At 41.1% G+C, this 16109-nt stretch overlaps 1 protein-coding gene across 2 annotated transcripts in view; it reads right to left on the bottom strand.

Moving 5' to 3' along the window:
• MCM10 (minichromosome maintenance 10 replication initiation factor) overlaps positions 1-16109 on the bottom strand; it is a 47401-nt gene that overhangs the window by 6971 nt on the left and 24321 nt on the right. For both annotated transcript variants that reach the window (XM_003410732.4, XM_010590724.3), the window contains exons 16-18: positions 15829-15947; positions 13854-13967; positions 11819-11964 (exon numbers count right to left, since the gene is read on the bottom strand). In XM_003410732.4, the coding sequence (XP_003410780.1) occupies positions 11819-11964; positions 13854-13967; positions 15829-15947 (379 nt within the window). The remainder of the gene's footprint in view (positions 1-11818; positions 11965-13853; positions 13968-15828; positions 15948-16109) is intronic.

The following is a 16109-nucleotide window of genomic DNA, read 5'->3' as shown; positions in this document are numbered from 1 at the left end:
GAGAGAGAGGTTTATATCAAGGAAATGGCTCATGCAGTTCAGGAGGTAGGAATATCCCAAGTCCATGGGTCAGGCTGGAGGCTTCTTCTGACTTATGAGGCTGCAGGGTCTAGCAAAACTAAGACCAGTGGAGCTGGTCAGACAGCAGGCTGCTGGCTTACAGGCTGCGGAGGCCGACGAAGCCCAAGACTGGCAGGGAAGACAGCAGGCCACTAGTTCACAGGCTGCAGAGGCTGAAGAATTTCAACATCAGCAGGTAAGCTGCTAGCTCAAGTCCCAAGAGCTGGAGGTCAGACGAGGAACCAGCTGCAGGATTCAGAGAGAGCAAAAGCCAGCAAGCTTTGCCAGAAAATCCACATATATTGGATGCAGGTCACACACCCAAGGAAAGTCCCTTTCAAGTGGTTGGCTGCTTACAGCAGATCTTGTCATGGGGGTGATTACATTATATCAGATCTCATTATGGAAGTGATCACATCATTACATAGCTGCCAAACCACATCATAACTGCCACAACGGAGAATCACGGCCCAGCCAAGTTGATACATAACTTTAACTATCACAGTCCAACCCTTGTCAACTTGGCACCCATATGCATCTCCCTAAACCATACACAATCTCTAAAGATAATTATAAAGTCATACTTGTACCTAGCATGAAAACTGACACATGAACAATCGAAAACACACTAGCCCTGTTTACATCTTATATAAGTGAAGAAAAAAAATTCGATGCACATGTACAAGGAAGAAATACTCATAACAAATACAGTCCTTGTTTCTGCACCTGGTCACATGGTCATAACTGGTATTTACAACTACCTTCTTCAACCACCCACCCCGTATTCCCTTTACCCTCAGCAGGTTATAGTTCTTTGTTTGGTTGAGTGACCCAAACCTTCATTCCTGAAAGGTCTGGCCCATTAGTAGTCATGTTGGAATTGGGCTGCTATGGTTCTCCATTGACTTTAATCACAGGGCGTGGTAGTACTAAGAGATATCCTAAGGGATCTCCCATGTTCCATACATACTCTTCTTTACCTCCATTATGTAGTACCAATCTGATCTCCTCTTGGTAATCAGGATCAATCACACCAGCCAATAGAGTAACTCCCTTCTTGGCTTGTTGATCCAGAGGCGTGAGGAGCCCAAAGTGGCCGTGTGGCATTCTTAATTTCCAGTTCAATGGAATCAGTGTTTTGTCTCCTGGTGGGAGCTTTCTTCCCTTTGGAACTAAGACCTCTGGATCCGCACAGCACAGAGTCACGGGAGTAAGAAGCAAAAATTTTGAGAGTGGGTCACTAAGGGTAATAGTGAGTGGTTCCACTCTCATTTCCACACCTCTTGATTCCTGGACCCATGAATCCTGGCTATGGGAGAAACAGTACCACAAATTGGATGCCATAATTATGTCTTTAGAAGGCTGTTCCATTGTTCTATCAAGCCAACTGTTTCAGGATGATGGGAAACATGATAACACCAGTGAATTCCATGAACATGGACCCACTGCTGTACTTCATTTGCTGTGAAGTGAGTCCTTTGATCCTAGGAGATGCTGTATGGGCTTTCATGACAGTGAATAAGGCATTCCTGAGTCCATGGATGGTAGTTCTGGCAGAAGCACTGCATCTAGGGAAGGCAAATCTGTATCCAAAGTGAGTGTCTATTCCAGTAAGAACAAAACACTGCCCTTTTCATGATGGAAGCCAGGTTGCTGGCTGATCACCTCGAGGAATGGTACCATACTGGGGACACGATGTTGGTCTCTGCTGCTTGCTGGCAGATTGGCTCAGCAGTGGCTATACTCAAGTTGGCCTTGGTGAGTGGAAGTCCATGTTGCTCAGCCCGTGTATAACCTCCATCCCTGCCACCATGGCCACTTTGTTCATTAGCTCACTGAACAATGATGGGAGTGACTGGGGATGGAGGATGACTAGTTTCCACAGAATGTGTCATCTCATCCACTTAATTATTAAAGTCCTCCTCTGGTGAGGTCACTCTTTGGTGAGCATTCACATTAGACACAAATATCTTCACTTCTTTGGCCCATTCAGAGAAGTCTATCCACATACCTCTTCCCCATACCTCCTTGTCACTGATTTTCTAACCATGTTCCTTCTAACTCCCCAATCACTGAGCCAAACCACTGACCCCAGCCCAAGAAATTAGTATATAATCACACAGCTGACTATTTCTCCTTCCAAGCAAAGTGAACAAACAGGTGCACTGCACTAAGTTCTGCCCACTGAGAGGATCTCCCTTCAGCACTGTTCTTCAGCGAGGTCCCAGTAAAGGGTTGTACTGCTGCCGTTGTCCACATTGAGTGGTGCCTGCATATTGCACAGAGCTATCTATAAACTTCTTTAGTCAACTGATCATAAGAAACTCCCCATGAAGCCATAGGTACAGACTGGGAGATGGATCGTAATGTGACAGGAGTGGAGACCACGGGCATTTGGGCTACTTCCTCATGCAACTTACTTGTGTCTTCAGGTCCTGCTTGGAGCCCAATCTCCTATATACCACTTCTATTTAATGATGGAATGCTGCTGTGCACATTCAACTTTATGACCCTCTGGGTCAGACAACATTCAGTTCATGATGGGCAGCTCAGGTTGCATGGTGACTTGGTGGCCATGCGTTAAGCGTTCAGACCCTACTAAGGCCCAATAACAAGTCAAAAGCTGTTTCTCAAAAGGAGAGTAGTTATCTGCCCAGGATGGCAGGGCTTTGCTCCAAAATCCTAAGGGTCTGTGCTGTGATTCACCAATAAGGGCCTGCCACAGACTCCAAACAGCATCTCTATCTGCCACTGACACTTTAAACACCACTGGATCAGCCAGATTATTTGGCCCAAATGGCTGACCTCCTTGGACAGCAACCTGCTTTGGGAGCCACTTCAAAAAAGCAGCTTTTCAAGACACTTAATAACTAGGCCAGAGTAGCACACCCAAATGAGGGATATGTTGCCTTCAAACTCCAAAGAGGCCCATGAGCATTGTGCCTCCTTTTTACTTGTGGGAGAGGCCAGATGCAATAACTTATCCTTTACTTTAGAAGGAATATCTTGACATGCTCCACACCACTGCACCTGTAGAAATTTCACTGAGGTGGGGAAAAAAAAAAAAAAATTTTTTTTTTTTTTTTTAAGGTGCCTGAAAGTCTGTTGAATTAATTTCCCATCCTCTAGCACACAAATGTTTTACCAGTAAGTCCAGAATCACTGACACTTCTTCCTTACTAGGTCCAATCAGCATAATGTCAGCAATGTAATGGACCAGTATGATGTCTTGGGGAAAGCAAAGGCGATCAAGGCCCCTGTGGAATAAATTATAACATAGGACCGGAGAATTGATATATGCTTCAGGTAGGACAGTGGAGGTATACTGCTGGCCTTGCCAGCTGAAAGCAAACTGCTTCTGGTGGTCCTTTGAAACAGGTATGGAGAAAATGCCATTAGCCGGATCATTAGCTGCATACTGTAAGATGTATTAATTTGCTCAAGCAATGAAATCACATCTGAAACAGCAGCTGCAATTGGAGTCACCACCTGGTTAAGTTTTTGATAATCCACTGTCATTCTCCAAGATCCATCTGTTTTTTGCACAGGCCAAATACGCTAGTTGAATGGGGATGTGCTAGGAATCACCACTCCTGCATCCTTCAAGTCCTTGATGGTGGCAGTAATGTAATCTCTGCAGTCCCTCCAGGAATGTGGTATTGCTTTTGGTTTACTATTTTCTCAGGTAGGGGCAATTCTAATGGCTTCCACTTGACGTTTCCTACCATAACAGCCCTTACGCCACTTGTCAGGGATCCCATATGGGAGTTATGCCCACTGCTGAGTATATCTATTCCAATTATGCATTCTGGAACTGGGGAAATCACTACAGGATGGGTTCAGGAACCCACTGGACCTACTGTGAGCCAAACTTGAACTAAGACTCCATTAATAACCTGATCTCCATAAGCCAATGCTCTGACTGGTGGGTCACAGTGACATTTTGGGCCTCCCAGAATTAGTGTCAGTTCAGAGCCAGTATCCAGAAATGCCTGAAAAGTGTGATTATTTCCTTTTCTCCAATGAACAGTCACTCTTGTAAAAGGTTGTAGATCCCTTTGGGAAGGCTCAGAGAAAAGATTAACAGTATAAATTCTGGGCACTGCAGCGGGATCCTTCCTCAAGAGGACCCAGCCTCCCCTTCATTCAAGAGGTTGTGGGTCTGTAAACTTGCTCAAGTCTGGGAACTGATTGAGGGGTCGTGACATTCTATTCGTGTAATTTGAGTCAGACTCTTGTTCATTTGACCCAGAATTATTCTGCTTGTACAGATCAAGCAAATTTATTTAGTAGATATCCCATCTATTTCACTTCTAGGGACACCATGACTAAGTTGCCAATGCCAAAAGTCCATATGAATCAGACTTTTCTGGTTACTGCTTTGATTCTGTTGTCCATTATGGTAACCACGCCCACCCTGTCTTTGCCCACTGTTGTTAGGTGTCTTAATTCAGTTAGGGCACTTCCCACTGTCCAATCTGGCTTATATAAAATAGCAATCACAGCAGCCTTCAAGGATGCTGGGGCTCCCTTCACAAATTTCTTCCTCACCATTGTGGTAAAAGGTGTGTCCTCTGGGCACTTCATGTGTGGGTCTAACCTGATAAATCCACTGTAACATGCCAATTTCCCTAAGCCTTTGGATTCTTTCCTCTATAGTATACCAAGACAGGACTGAAATTTCAACTTCATTTAGTGTCGGCCACCATGTAATCCATGCTTCAGTGAGCCAACCAAATAAACTGTTAGTTCCTTTCCTAAGCTCTCAAGCTGAAACAGTGAATGAAGGATCTGTCCTTAGTGGGCACGTATCAGTAAACACAGACTGATCCAAGTTTATGTTCCTTGCACCATTATTCCACAACCTTAATAGCCATTCCCACATATATTCCCTAGGTTTCTGTTGTACATATTAGAAAACTCAAGCAGTTCTTTTGGAGTATAGCATACCTCCTCTTGGGTCATGGTTTGTACTTCACCTTTAGAGGCTCACTGGTACTTAAGTCTAATTATAGGTCTAGAAACAAAAATGGGTGGTAGGAAGTGTTCTGAGAACATTCAGCAATATTTTATAAGGTGTCTGCCTTAGGTGATACCCCAGCCAATTACTCAGACACCTCTCCAGGGGATGACTCAGATAAAAGGCTCTTCGGACGCAGCTGGGTTAATCTCATCAGATGGGGATGGAGGAGATAATGGTTTTACTGGATTGGTGGCTTGGCAAAGATGGAGTAATCTCTTCAGATGGGAGTGAGAGGGCTGCTTCTGTTGGCAGGAGTGATTTAACAGAGTTTAGTGACCCAGCTTCCTTATTACCTGTCCATACATCCCCATGCCAAGTTTCAGGATCCCACTTCTTCCAATCAATGCCCTCACTTTAACTTCAGACACAATTTGAGGTTAGGAATTCAATCAGCATTGTAATTCAGCCATTCTTACTATAAGACTCTGAGTTTGGCTTTTGGCAATATCAGCTCTGTCACAAGAAATAAGGCTTTCTTGTGCTGGAGGTCCTAGCCAGAGTAATTAGGCTAGATAAAGAAATAAAGGGCATCCAGAATGGCAAGGAAGAAGTAAAATTATCTCTATTTGCAGATGACATGATCTTATACACAGAAAACCCTAAGGAATCCTCAAGAAAACTACTGAAACTGAGAGTTCAGCAGAGTATCAGGTTACAGGATAAACATGCAAAAATCAGTTGGATTCCTCTACATCAACAAAAAGAACATCAAAGAGGAAATCACCAAATCAATACCATTCACAGTAGCCCCCAAGAACATAAAATACTTAAGAATAAATCTAACCAGAGACGTAAAAGACCTATACAAAGAAAACTACAAGGTACTACTGCAAGAAACCAAAAGGGACCTACATAAGTGGAAAAACATACCTTGCTCATGGATAGGAAGACTTAACATTGTAAAAATGTCTATTCTACCAAAAGCCATCTATATATACAATGCACTTCCGATCCAAATTCCAATGACATTTTTTAATGAGATGGAGAAACAAATCACCAACTTCATATAGAAGGGAAAGAAATCCCGATAAGTAAAGCATTACTGAAAAAGAAGAACGAAGTGGGAGGCCTCACTCTACCTGATTTTAGAACCTATGATACTGCCACAGTAGTCAAAACAGCCTGGTACTGGTACAACAACAGACACGCAGACCAACGGAACAGAACTGAGAATCCAGATATAAATCCATCTACGTATGAGCAGCTGATATTTGACAAAGGCCCAGTGTCAGTTAATCGGGGAAAATTAACAACTGGTGCTGGCATAACTGGACATCCATCTGCAAAAAAATGAAACAGGACCCATACCTCACACCATGCACAAAAACGAACTCCAAATGGATTAAAGACCTAAACATAAAGTCTAAAATGATAAAGATCATGGAAGAAAAAATAGGGACAACATTAGGAACCCTAACACATGGCATAAACGGAATACAAAACATTATTTAAAATGCCAAACAGAAACCAGATAACTGGGAGCTAATAAAAATCAAACACCCATGCTCATCTAAAGGCTTCACCAAAAGAGTAAAAAGACTACCTACAGATTGGGAAAAAATCTTTAGCTATGACATCTCTGACCAGCACCTGATCTCTAAAATCTACCTGATTCTGCTAAAATTCAACCACAAAAAGACAAATAAACCGATTCAAAAATGGGCAAAGGATATGAACAGGCACTTCACTAAAGACGACATTCAGGTGGATAACAGATAAATGAGGAAATGCTCTCCATCATTAGCCATTAGGGAAATGCAAATCAAAACTACAATGAGATTCTATCTCGCTCCAACAAGGCTGGCAATAATCCAAAAAACACAAAATAATAAATGTTGGAGAGGCTGTTGAGGGATTGGAACACTTATACACTGCTGGTGGAAATGTCAAATGGTACAACCACTTTGGAAATCAATTTGGTGCTTCCTTAAAAAGCTAGAAATAGAACTACCATACGACCCAGCAATCCCACTCCTTGGAATATATCCTAGAGAAATAAGAGCCTTTACACGAACAGATATATATGCACACCCATGTTTACTGCAGCACTGTTTACGAAAACCAAAAAGATGGAAGCAACCAAGGTGCCCAGCAACGGATGAATGGGTAAATTATGGTATATTCACACAGTGTAATACTATGCATCCATAAAGAACAGTGATGAATCTGTGAAACATTTCATAACATGGAGGAACCTGGAAGGCATTATGCTGAGTGAAATCAGTCAGTTGCAAAAGGACAAATATTGTATTAAGACCGCTATTATAAGATCTTGAGAAATAGTTTAAAGTGAGAAGAACACATTCTTTTGTGGTTACGATGGGGGGGGAGGGAGGGAGGGTGGGAGAGGAGTATTTACTGATTAGATAGTAGATAAGAACTATTTTAGGTGAAGGGAAGGACAACACTCGATATGGGGGAGGTCAGCACAACTGGACTAAACCAAAAGCAAAGACGTGTCCTGAATAAACTGAAGGCTTTGAAGGTCAGCGAAGCAGGGGCAGGTGTTTGGGGACTATGGTTTCAGGGGACATCCAAGTCAATTGGCATAATAAAATCTATTAAGAAAACATTCTGCATCCCACTTTGAAGAGTGGCGTCTGGGGTCTTAAACGCTAACAAGCGGCCATCTAAGATGCATCAATGAGTCTCAACCCACCTGGATCAAAGGATAATAAAGAACACCAAGGACACAAGGCAATAACAAGCCCAAGAGACAGGGCTACATGAACCAGAGACTACATCATCTTGAGACCAGAAGAACTAGATGGTGCCTGGCCACAACCAATGACTGCCCTGACAAGGAAGACAACAGAGAACCCCTGAGGTAGCAGGAGAGCAGTGGGATGCAGACCCCAAATTCTCATAAGAAGACCAGACTTAATGGTCTGACTGAGACTAGAAGGACCCACGTGGTCACGGCCCCCAGACGTTCTGTTGCCCCAGGACAGAAACCATTCCCGAAGCCAACTCTTCAGACATGGATTGGACTGGACAATGGGTTGGAGAGGGATGCTAGTGAGGAGTGAGCTACGTGGATCTGGTGGACACTTGAGACTATGTTGGCATCTCCTGCCTGGAGGGGAGATGGGAAGGTAGAGGGGCTTAGAAGCTGATGAAATGGGCACAAAAAGAGAGAGTGGAAAGAGGGAGCGGGCTGTCTCATTGAGGAGAGAGTAATTGGGAGTATGTAGCAAGGTGTATATAAGTTTTTATGTGAGAGACTGACTTGATTTGTAAACTTCACTTAAAGCACAATAAAAATTATTAAAAAAAAAAAGAAATAAGGCTCTCTTTCACGTGGAAACTGCGGTCGTTTATGTGGTGCATAAGCTGTGACTCTGAAGCCCTGAGCTCATTTTCTTTCTTTCGCCACTTTGTCTAGCGAAAGTAGAACTAACCAACCAGCTTCCTTGTACTTCTCATTCTGACAAAGCTATAGAAAGGTATCAAACATGCAATCACTTAGAGCCTCATTTCCCACGAATACCTGATCTATTGGTGGTAATATTTTGTGTATTTCTATTGCTACCTCACACCATGGATTATTACTCAAGAAATAGAAGTTTAACTTCAGAAAAACCTAACAGTTTAATATACTACACTAACAAAGGAAAACAAAATCATACAATGAAGGAAAGGTGTCTGATTATGTTTAGTATGTATTTATGATAAAAAGTCACAGAAACTAGGAATAGAAGAGATCTTCCTTAACTTGGCAAAGATACTTAAAGGAGAAATTTAGAAGCATTTGCTTCAAGATAAAAACAAGAACTGAAAGTCCACTATCATTCCCACTATTTAAAATAGTACTAGAGGTACTACAAATCCTATCAGGATAGAAAAAGAAATAGGGGTATAAGAGTTGAGATAAAACTCTCCTTATTTGCTGATGACCATGTACCTAGAAAAATCTACAAACTATTGGAAAACAGTTCAGTAAGCTTGCCAGAAGCAAGGTCAACTTGCAGAAAGTAGTAATATTTCTTTACACCAATAATTAAAAAATACAATAGGAAATGTCATCATTCACAATAACAGCATACCTAGAACTATAACATGTAACTCTAACATATCTAAGAATTAACTAAGCATCCTCAAGACCTCAATGAAACAGCTTTAAAACTCTAAGAAAAGTTACAGAAAATGATCTAAATAAATGGAGACATTCCATGTTCTAAAAGGGGATGACTAAGTATAAAAAGACATCAGACCCTCTCAAAATTATTTCAGTCATTTACTGCAATCCTACTCAGGGTTTCTGCTTCTGCTTAGAGACGTATGCTTAGACTGCTTCCATCAGGACAACTAGAAAAAGTAAAGAAAGTACAGAAATCTTTTACTGAAAGCATTAGAGAATGTAGAGATAAGAACTAGCAGATCTGAGAAGGGAGAACCTTGGGGAGATGAGCTGACTTCTGTAGGCACTTTTAACTTAAGAGCATTTGCCAATTGTAGGCACAGGCAGGGAGCTGAGAACCTGTATTTTGTTCCGGTGAAGAGCCACCAGTAGAACTTTGGATGTAGACTAGGAGTTCTCAAACAATGGCTGATATTTCCATCGGGGTATCTGTTGAGTTCTGGGGCTGCAGGGACATAGGCAGAAAGTCTTTGAAAAGCAGAGGAAAGTTTTTCTTGATAGTCTTGGAAACCAAAGATTAATATTTGAACACAACAGGCTCTCATGGGAAAACACTGAAGGTCCAGAAGCTAACGAGAAGTAGACTTAGCTTTACCAGGGCTATAACCCAGTGACTCAGCCCAGTCCTGACACAAAGTTAAGGTGATATGCCCAGCTGAAGGAGAGTGAGCTCTTTCAGGAGAAGGACAACCTCAGTGCCAGCCCACAGTTTTTTTGTACATAATGCCCAACATTTATTAATACAACTCTAATCAAAATTCTAGTTGGAATTTTTTGAAGAAGTCAATAAACTCTAAAATTTATGTAGAAGAATATATGAAAATCTAGGTCAATCTTGAAAAAGAAGAGTAAAAAGGAGTGGGAGGAACCTTTGCTGTACCAGTTAAGATATACCACACTACACCGAAGAAATAAAGACCATGTGGAATTGGCTCCAGAACATACAGATCAATGAAACAGAACAGAGATCTCAGACACAGACCCATGGACATATAGAAACTTAAAATACAACCAAGGGACATTACTATCAATGGAGAAAAGCCTGAACTATTTAGTATATAGTGTTGGGAAAACTGGCTCACTATAAGAAGAAAAAGAAAAAGAAGAGTCATTATTTGTAGATGACCCTAAACTACCTATACAAAGGATTTCCAGAATAATTAAAGATACAAAATATGAATGGTAAAAATGAAGTTAAGAGAAAAAAATGTAGGAGAGAATCTTATAATTTGGGCGTGGGGTCACATTGGGAAGAGACTTCTTAAACAGAATAGTTTGGAAAAATATATTTGCAATAATTAAAACTAAAGGGACAAAAATCTTAAATACACAAGAAACTTCTGCAAATAAAAAGATAAGAACCCCAATAGGAAAATGAATAAGATATTAACAGGGAAGAAATTTACAAGGCTAAAAACATATGAAAAGATATTAAAAATATAAATAATCAGATGGATGAAAACGTAAAAACAATAGGATATCACTTTGTACACTGTGACAAAAATTAGAAAGTTGCACAATGCCACGTGTTGGTGAGGATATGATGATCTGGAAGCCCTCACGTACGTCTGGTGGCAGTGTAGATTGGTATGGCAATTCTGGAGAGCAAGCCAGTACTACTTAGTCAATTCCTCTCCTGGGTATATCCCAAAGAAACTCTTATATAGGGCCATAAGGGGACATGTAGGGGGATGGTGGAGGGGCTTTGGATGCAATCTGGGTGTCCATCACGGGGAGAGTAGATAGATGAAATGCGATGGATGCTCACCATGGAGTACTATTTTCAGTTAGAAACAACAGGCTAGATGTATACAGAATGAGCAGATACATCCTAAAAACAGACAGCTGAGTGAAAAAAAGAAATAAAATGAGATATATAACATTATACCACTAGTGTAAATTGAAAATCTTGCTATACGATACACATTTTATGAGAAAACAAACAAAAGGATAACATTAATCACGTGGTTGACTATGGTGTTGGGGGGGTGGGATAGGAGTGAGGAAGGGGATACCTAAATGGGAAGGGCATTGAACGGACTAGTGATAATAATGTATTACAAACTGAGGAGTGATTACTCAACCCTAACTCCAGAGAACATCATTAACATCACATTCTATAGGAACGATGCCCTTGTGAACAGTCTACAACAGCAGCTCTGCCTCTGAATCTGAAGCAAGCTCCCAACAAAAAAACAAAACAGAAGACCTTTAAAAGACACACAAATGTTAATTTTTTTTTAAATGAACAAATAACTCCTTAAAGTAGAATGAAAAAAAGTCCCATATCCTAGTCCCTAACAAATACACATATATTCACCAACCCACCCTTCCCATATGTCGTTTAATTCTTCAACATTTTTTGAGGACCTACTATGGGCCAGGCATTATAGTTAAGTACAGGGAATATGGCAGTGAAGAAGGCAGGATCCTTTCCTTTAAGGAATTTTCATTTAACATTTCTAGTATCGGGATTATGCAGGAACTGTAAGAAGGCTCAGAAATAAGGCTTGAACTTCATAAAACGATTGTCCAACATTCCAGCGGATCTGCATCACCCAAGAATTGGAAAGAACCCTAGGCAATTCTCATACCTGCAGTGCTTTTTAGGGAGCCTGTCGAGGGAGATACTTCTGTTTCCACATGGACACCTGAAAAATCTCTTCACACCATCATGCCAGTGGTAGTCGTGTTGCTCACTGACGCAGGTCTCCAAGGGCTTGAAATGGGTGTAGGCACACTGCATAGAGACCAATAGAAGGACACACAGCCAGTGAAGCCCTCTGACAGAGAAACTAGCTAGCTCTCATTAATCTGCTCAGTGATAACTTACTGTTCTCTTGTCCTACCCAGGTAGCTGCTAGTGGAGCTCGCCACCTTTTCTTCTAACGGCAGTGACCCGTGTGATTTCTTGACTCTCCTGCATACTGATACCACTTTTCACATGCTTGGTCAATTTACAGTCAAGCATGAAGTACATAATAATCTTCTGTGATACTAAGACAATAGTAAGGGCAGAAGAATATCATAAATTTCTAAATAGCTTAGGTTGGTCTGTCCTAATTCACTGTAGTCCCTTGATTTTAAGACTTTATTACACACACACACATACATCCCTGGTGATGCAATGGTTAGGTGCTCAGCTGCTAACTGAAAGGTCGGCAGTTCAAAGCGACCAGCTGCTCCACAGGAGAAAGATGTGGCAGTCTGTTCTCATAAAGATTACAGCCTTGGAAACCATACAGAGCAGTTCTACTGTCATATAGGGCCATTGTGAGTCAGAATTGACTCAATGGCATGCAACAACAACAAACATATACATAAATAAAAAACCCACAAGCATTTAAGGTTGCTCATTAGTTGATCTTAAGATAGGAAGATCATCCTGGATCATCCAAGGGGACCTAACGTAATCATAAAGGTCCTTGTAAGTGGAAGAGAGAGGCAGAACAGGAAGTCAAGAGTGACTGATGTGAGAAAGACTTAACCCATTGGTGCTGGCTTTGAAGATGGGGGAAGCAGGTGATAAGCCAAGGAACACAGGCAGGGCTTAGATGCTAAAAAGGCAAGGACACAGATTCTCCCCTAGAGCCTCCAGAAAGAAATGCAGCCTTCTAGCACCTTGATTTTAGTGCAGTTAGACTTCTGAACTGTAAGATAATAAATCTGTACTGTTTTAAGCCACCAACTGTGTAATAATTTTTTACAGTAGCAACAGGAAACTAATCACCAGCTATATCCTCAGGTTCACCATGTCGTCAGAGGTATAATGTCATCTGAGGTATAATGCAATAGTGACTTTTTTTTCTTCTAAAAATTGTTTGAAATAATCCCCTTTACTTATTCTCCAAGGCATAAACTTGCTAAAGGAAGCCCTGCCTTTTGGTGGCATCTGACTCAAGGCCAACCCCCAAATATAGAGGAGAATCTAAGGTCTTAGAAGGAATAAAAATCCAGGAAAATTATACTTGGTAAACTAGGCCTCTTCCCTTCTCATACATGTTTCTTTGGCTGATTGGCCACCCAGGTATATGTAGAGTAAGTGGTAATGGAAAGAGCAGTGTTCAGCAAGATTCAAAATTTTCCATTTTTTATTAATGCCGGGGATAGAGGACTTAGAATTTTCCAACAGACATAGGGTGAAAATTCTGTAAATATGGAAAAAAGTGCAATTACACTTCGACTTGAGACTTAATTTGGTAGGTTAAGTCATAAGTAGAAAAAGACAACAGTAACTGATCATAACATGAGATGCCAAGTCAAGTAGTTCAACCAAGGTCCCAGGGACTGTGAACTATAGATGGAGGATATATTAGGAACTTGAGAAAGAGAGGTAAGAATAACTTGGATCCAGTAGTCAAGGGGAAAGAGATGTTAGAGGCTTATCTGCAGAGCTGGGAGCTGTGGTCAGATGAGAGGGGAACCTCATCCATTAATGCTCTACCATCAGAGCTCAGCAGCCAAAGCAGGCAGGGAGCCACATCCTTGGTTTCCATAGGTAGTTTGTTTCCAGCCTAATTAAATAACATGTGCAGGGCTTCAGTCACAAGATATGGCCTTGCATCCCACAGACTCTCAATACTAGCAGCACAAACAGGGCCATGAGTCCCAACCATCTCTGTTGCTTACCGTCTTGCATGTCACTACTCGACATTTCACTTCTCTGATGTTTTGCATCTTTTCTTCCATTTGTTCTTTTTTCACCAGTGGCTCAAAATAGCGTTCCTGCAGCTCCGCCTCAGTCTGGAATGATAAGGCATACAGGAGACCTTGTAGCAAATCCAATATATACTCAGGCAGCAGTTCAATAATAATCAAAAAACTAAAAAAAGAGGCTAATTTTATGAAGACACTTGATAAAACCCAAATGATCTGTAAACCAAAGGAAGGTGTAAGTGGAAATAAGCCCTCAGTAGGCATAAGGATAGGAAAGCACTTACTTGGTGATTTTTAGAACACCAAACACAAATCAAAAACACTAACATTCTTAATAGCATCATAATGAGTAAAGTACCCACTAAATTCTTGCTACTGTTCCATTAGAAACTCAACTTATGGAAGGTACTCAATACCTGCCTAGTGATAACAGCCCAGTCTGTTATCAGAATAGAGGACTTAGAATTTTCCAGATCAAGCACTTGGCAGGAGAAATTCCTGGCTGTTTAGAACAACTGGAAGGAGGTGTGAGGGCAGAGAGATGCTTACGGCAGAAGGTGGTCAAGCTCTGCAGTTACTGCAGCTACACAAAGCAAGAGGGCCCAGGTCTTCTGGTGGCTATGTGAGGCAGAGCTCAGTTCTACAGTCCTTCAGGGTGGGCTCTACCATCTCTCCTGACTGAGTTTCAAGTCCAGGAGACAGACATGAGTTCTAACCGTCTTGTGAGTCATTTGTTAACAAAAAGACGAGCAGATCATTCAGAACAGTGGTAACTAAAGGGGGATAGTATTGCCCTGATGGGACCCATTTTGAAACTGTGTGGAGCATTTTTTGTCATCCTAGTGATTGGAGGTCACTACTGGCAGGGACTAAGGATGCTGCACCTTCTGCAACGGTTCAATACTGAACAGTCCTCCACACAACAAAGAATTGTTTCCATGTGGCTTCTGAATGTTGTCTGGGACATCATGTGGCTAAAAAACCTGATTATAACCCCTAGAATCTAACTGTTTTATATACAACCCTAAAATATTTGTGCATGGTTTTAATATACATTGCGTATTCCAGGAGTGCACCTATATTGAGGGACAACTGTACCTTGGTTTGAAAGTTTCCCAGGATTATTCATCGTTAAAAAAAAAAAAAAAAATCACATTGTCTAAGAAATATGCCCAAGAAAACACATGTATTATCAGTCTTCATTTCTATCTATCTCATTTACCCTTACAAATGCAAGTCTCTGACTACGTCATTACTGTTGTCCCTTGGTATTCATGGGGTATTGGTTCCAGGACCCCAACGGATACCAAAATCCAAGATGCTCGAGTCAGCATTTGCATATAACCTATGCACAACTTCTCATATACTTTAAGTCATCTCTAGACTACTTGTAATACCTAATGCAAAGTAAATACTATGTAAATAGTTGTTATACTGTAATTTTAGGGAATAATGACAAGAAAAAAGTCTGTACATGTTCAGTACAGACACAATCATTGTAGGCCTAACTACATAGTACACACCAGTAACGATCCGTGGATGCAGAACCGATGGATATGTATAGAGGGCCAACTGTATTTTGTCTAGTGTAGCTGTGCCCAAGCATCTACATATTGAAATATCTATTATTACTACAGTTTCCTTTTTTAAAAAAATACTTTATTTTTGTTGTTGAGAATATACACCGTGAGAATATACACAGCAAAAACATACACTAATTCATTTCTACATGTACAACTCAGACATATTTATTTTCCTTTTCTGAATTATTTAGGATGTTATACTAGTATTTTTGAAATTACTAGCGTATGTAATTTACATTATCCATGAATTTTACTTAAGGATAATAAGGGAGCAATACAAAATATGTGTTATTAAAAAGGGGCATGGGCGTGTCAGGGCCGGTGACTACTGAATCTACATCATCCCTGGTCTTTTGGGCTCTTACCTCTTTGAGGATCCCTGTGTGCTTAGATTTTGCTTTTAGAATTTTCTGAAATTCTTCAGAATCCAGGTAGGCAAGTTGCTCTCTCCATTTTTTCCTAGCAGGTTCCAACTCATCCTCAGCTAGAGCAGAAAGGGAAAACATTAACCGTTAAGAAAAGAATTTCAGAAAGCCAGCGTGGTCCGCTGACTCAGCCTCCCTTTACCCTTTCTTCCTCTGCCCGCCAGTCCTTCAAGCTTTATTACCCCAGTTGGTACCAGCAGAGAAAAGCTCTTAAGAAGAAA

The sequence above is a fragment of the Loxodonta africana genome, chromosome 4 (assembly GCF_030014295.1).
Source record: "Loxodonta africana isolate mLoxAfr1 chromosome 4, mLoxAfr1.hap2, whole genome shotgun sequence".
Taxonomy (NCBI): domain Eukaryota; kingdom Metazoa; phylum Chordata; class Mammalia; order Proboscidea; family Elephantidae; genus Loxodonta; species Loxodonta africana.
This window is presented reverse-complemented; position numbering and strand designations above follow the sequence as displayed.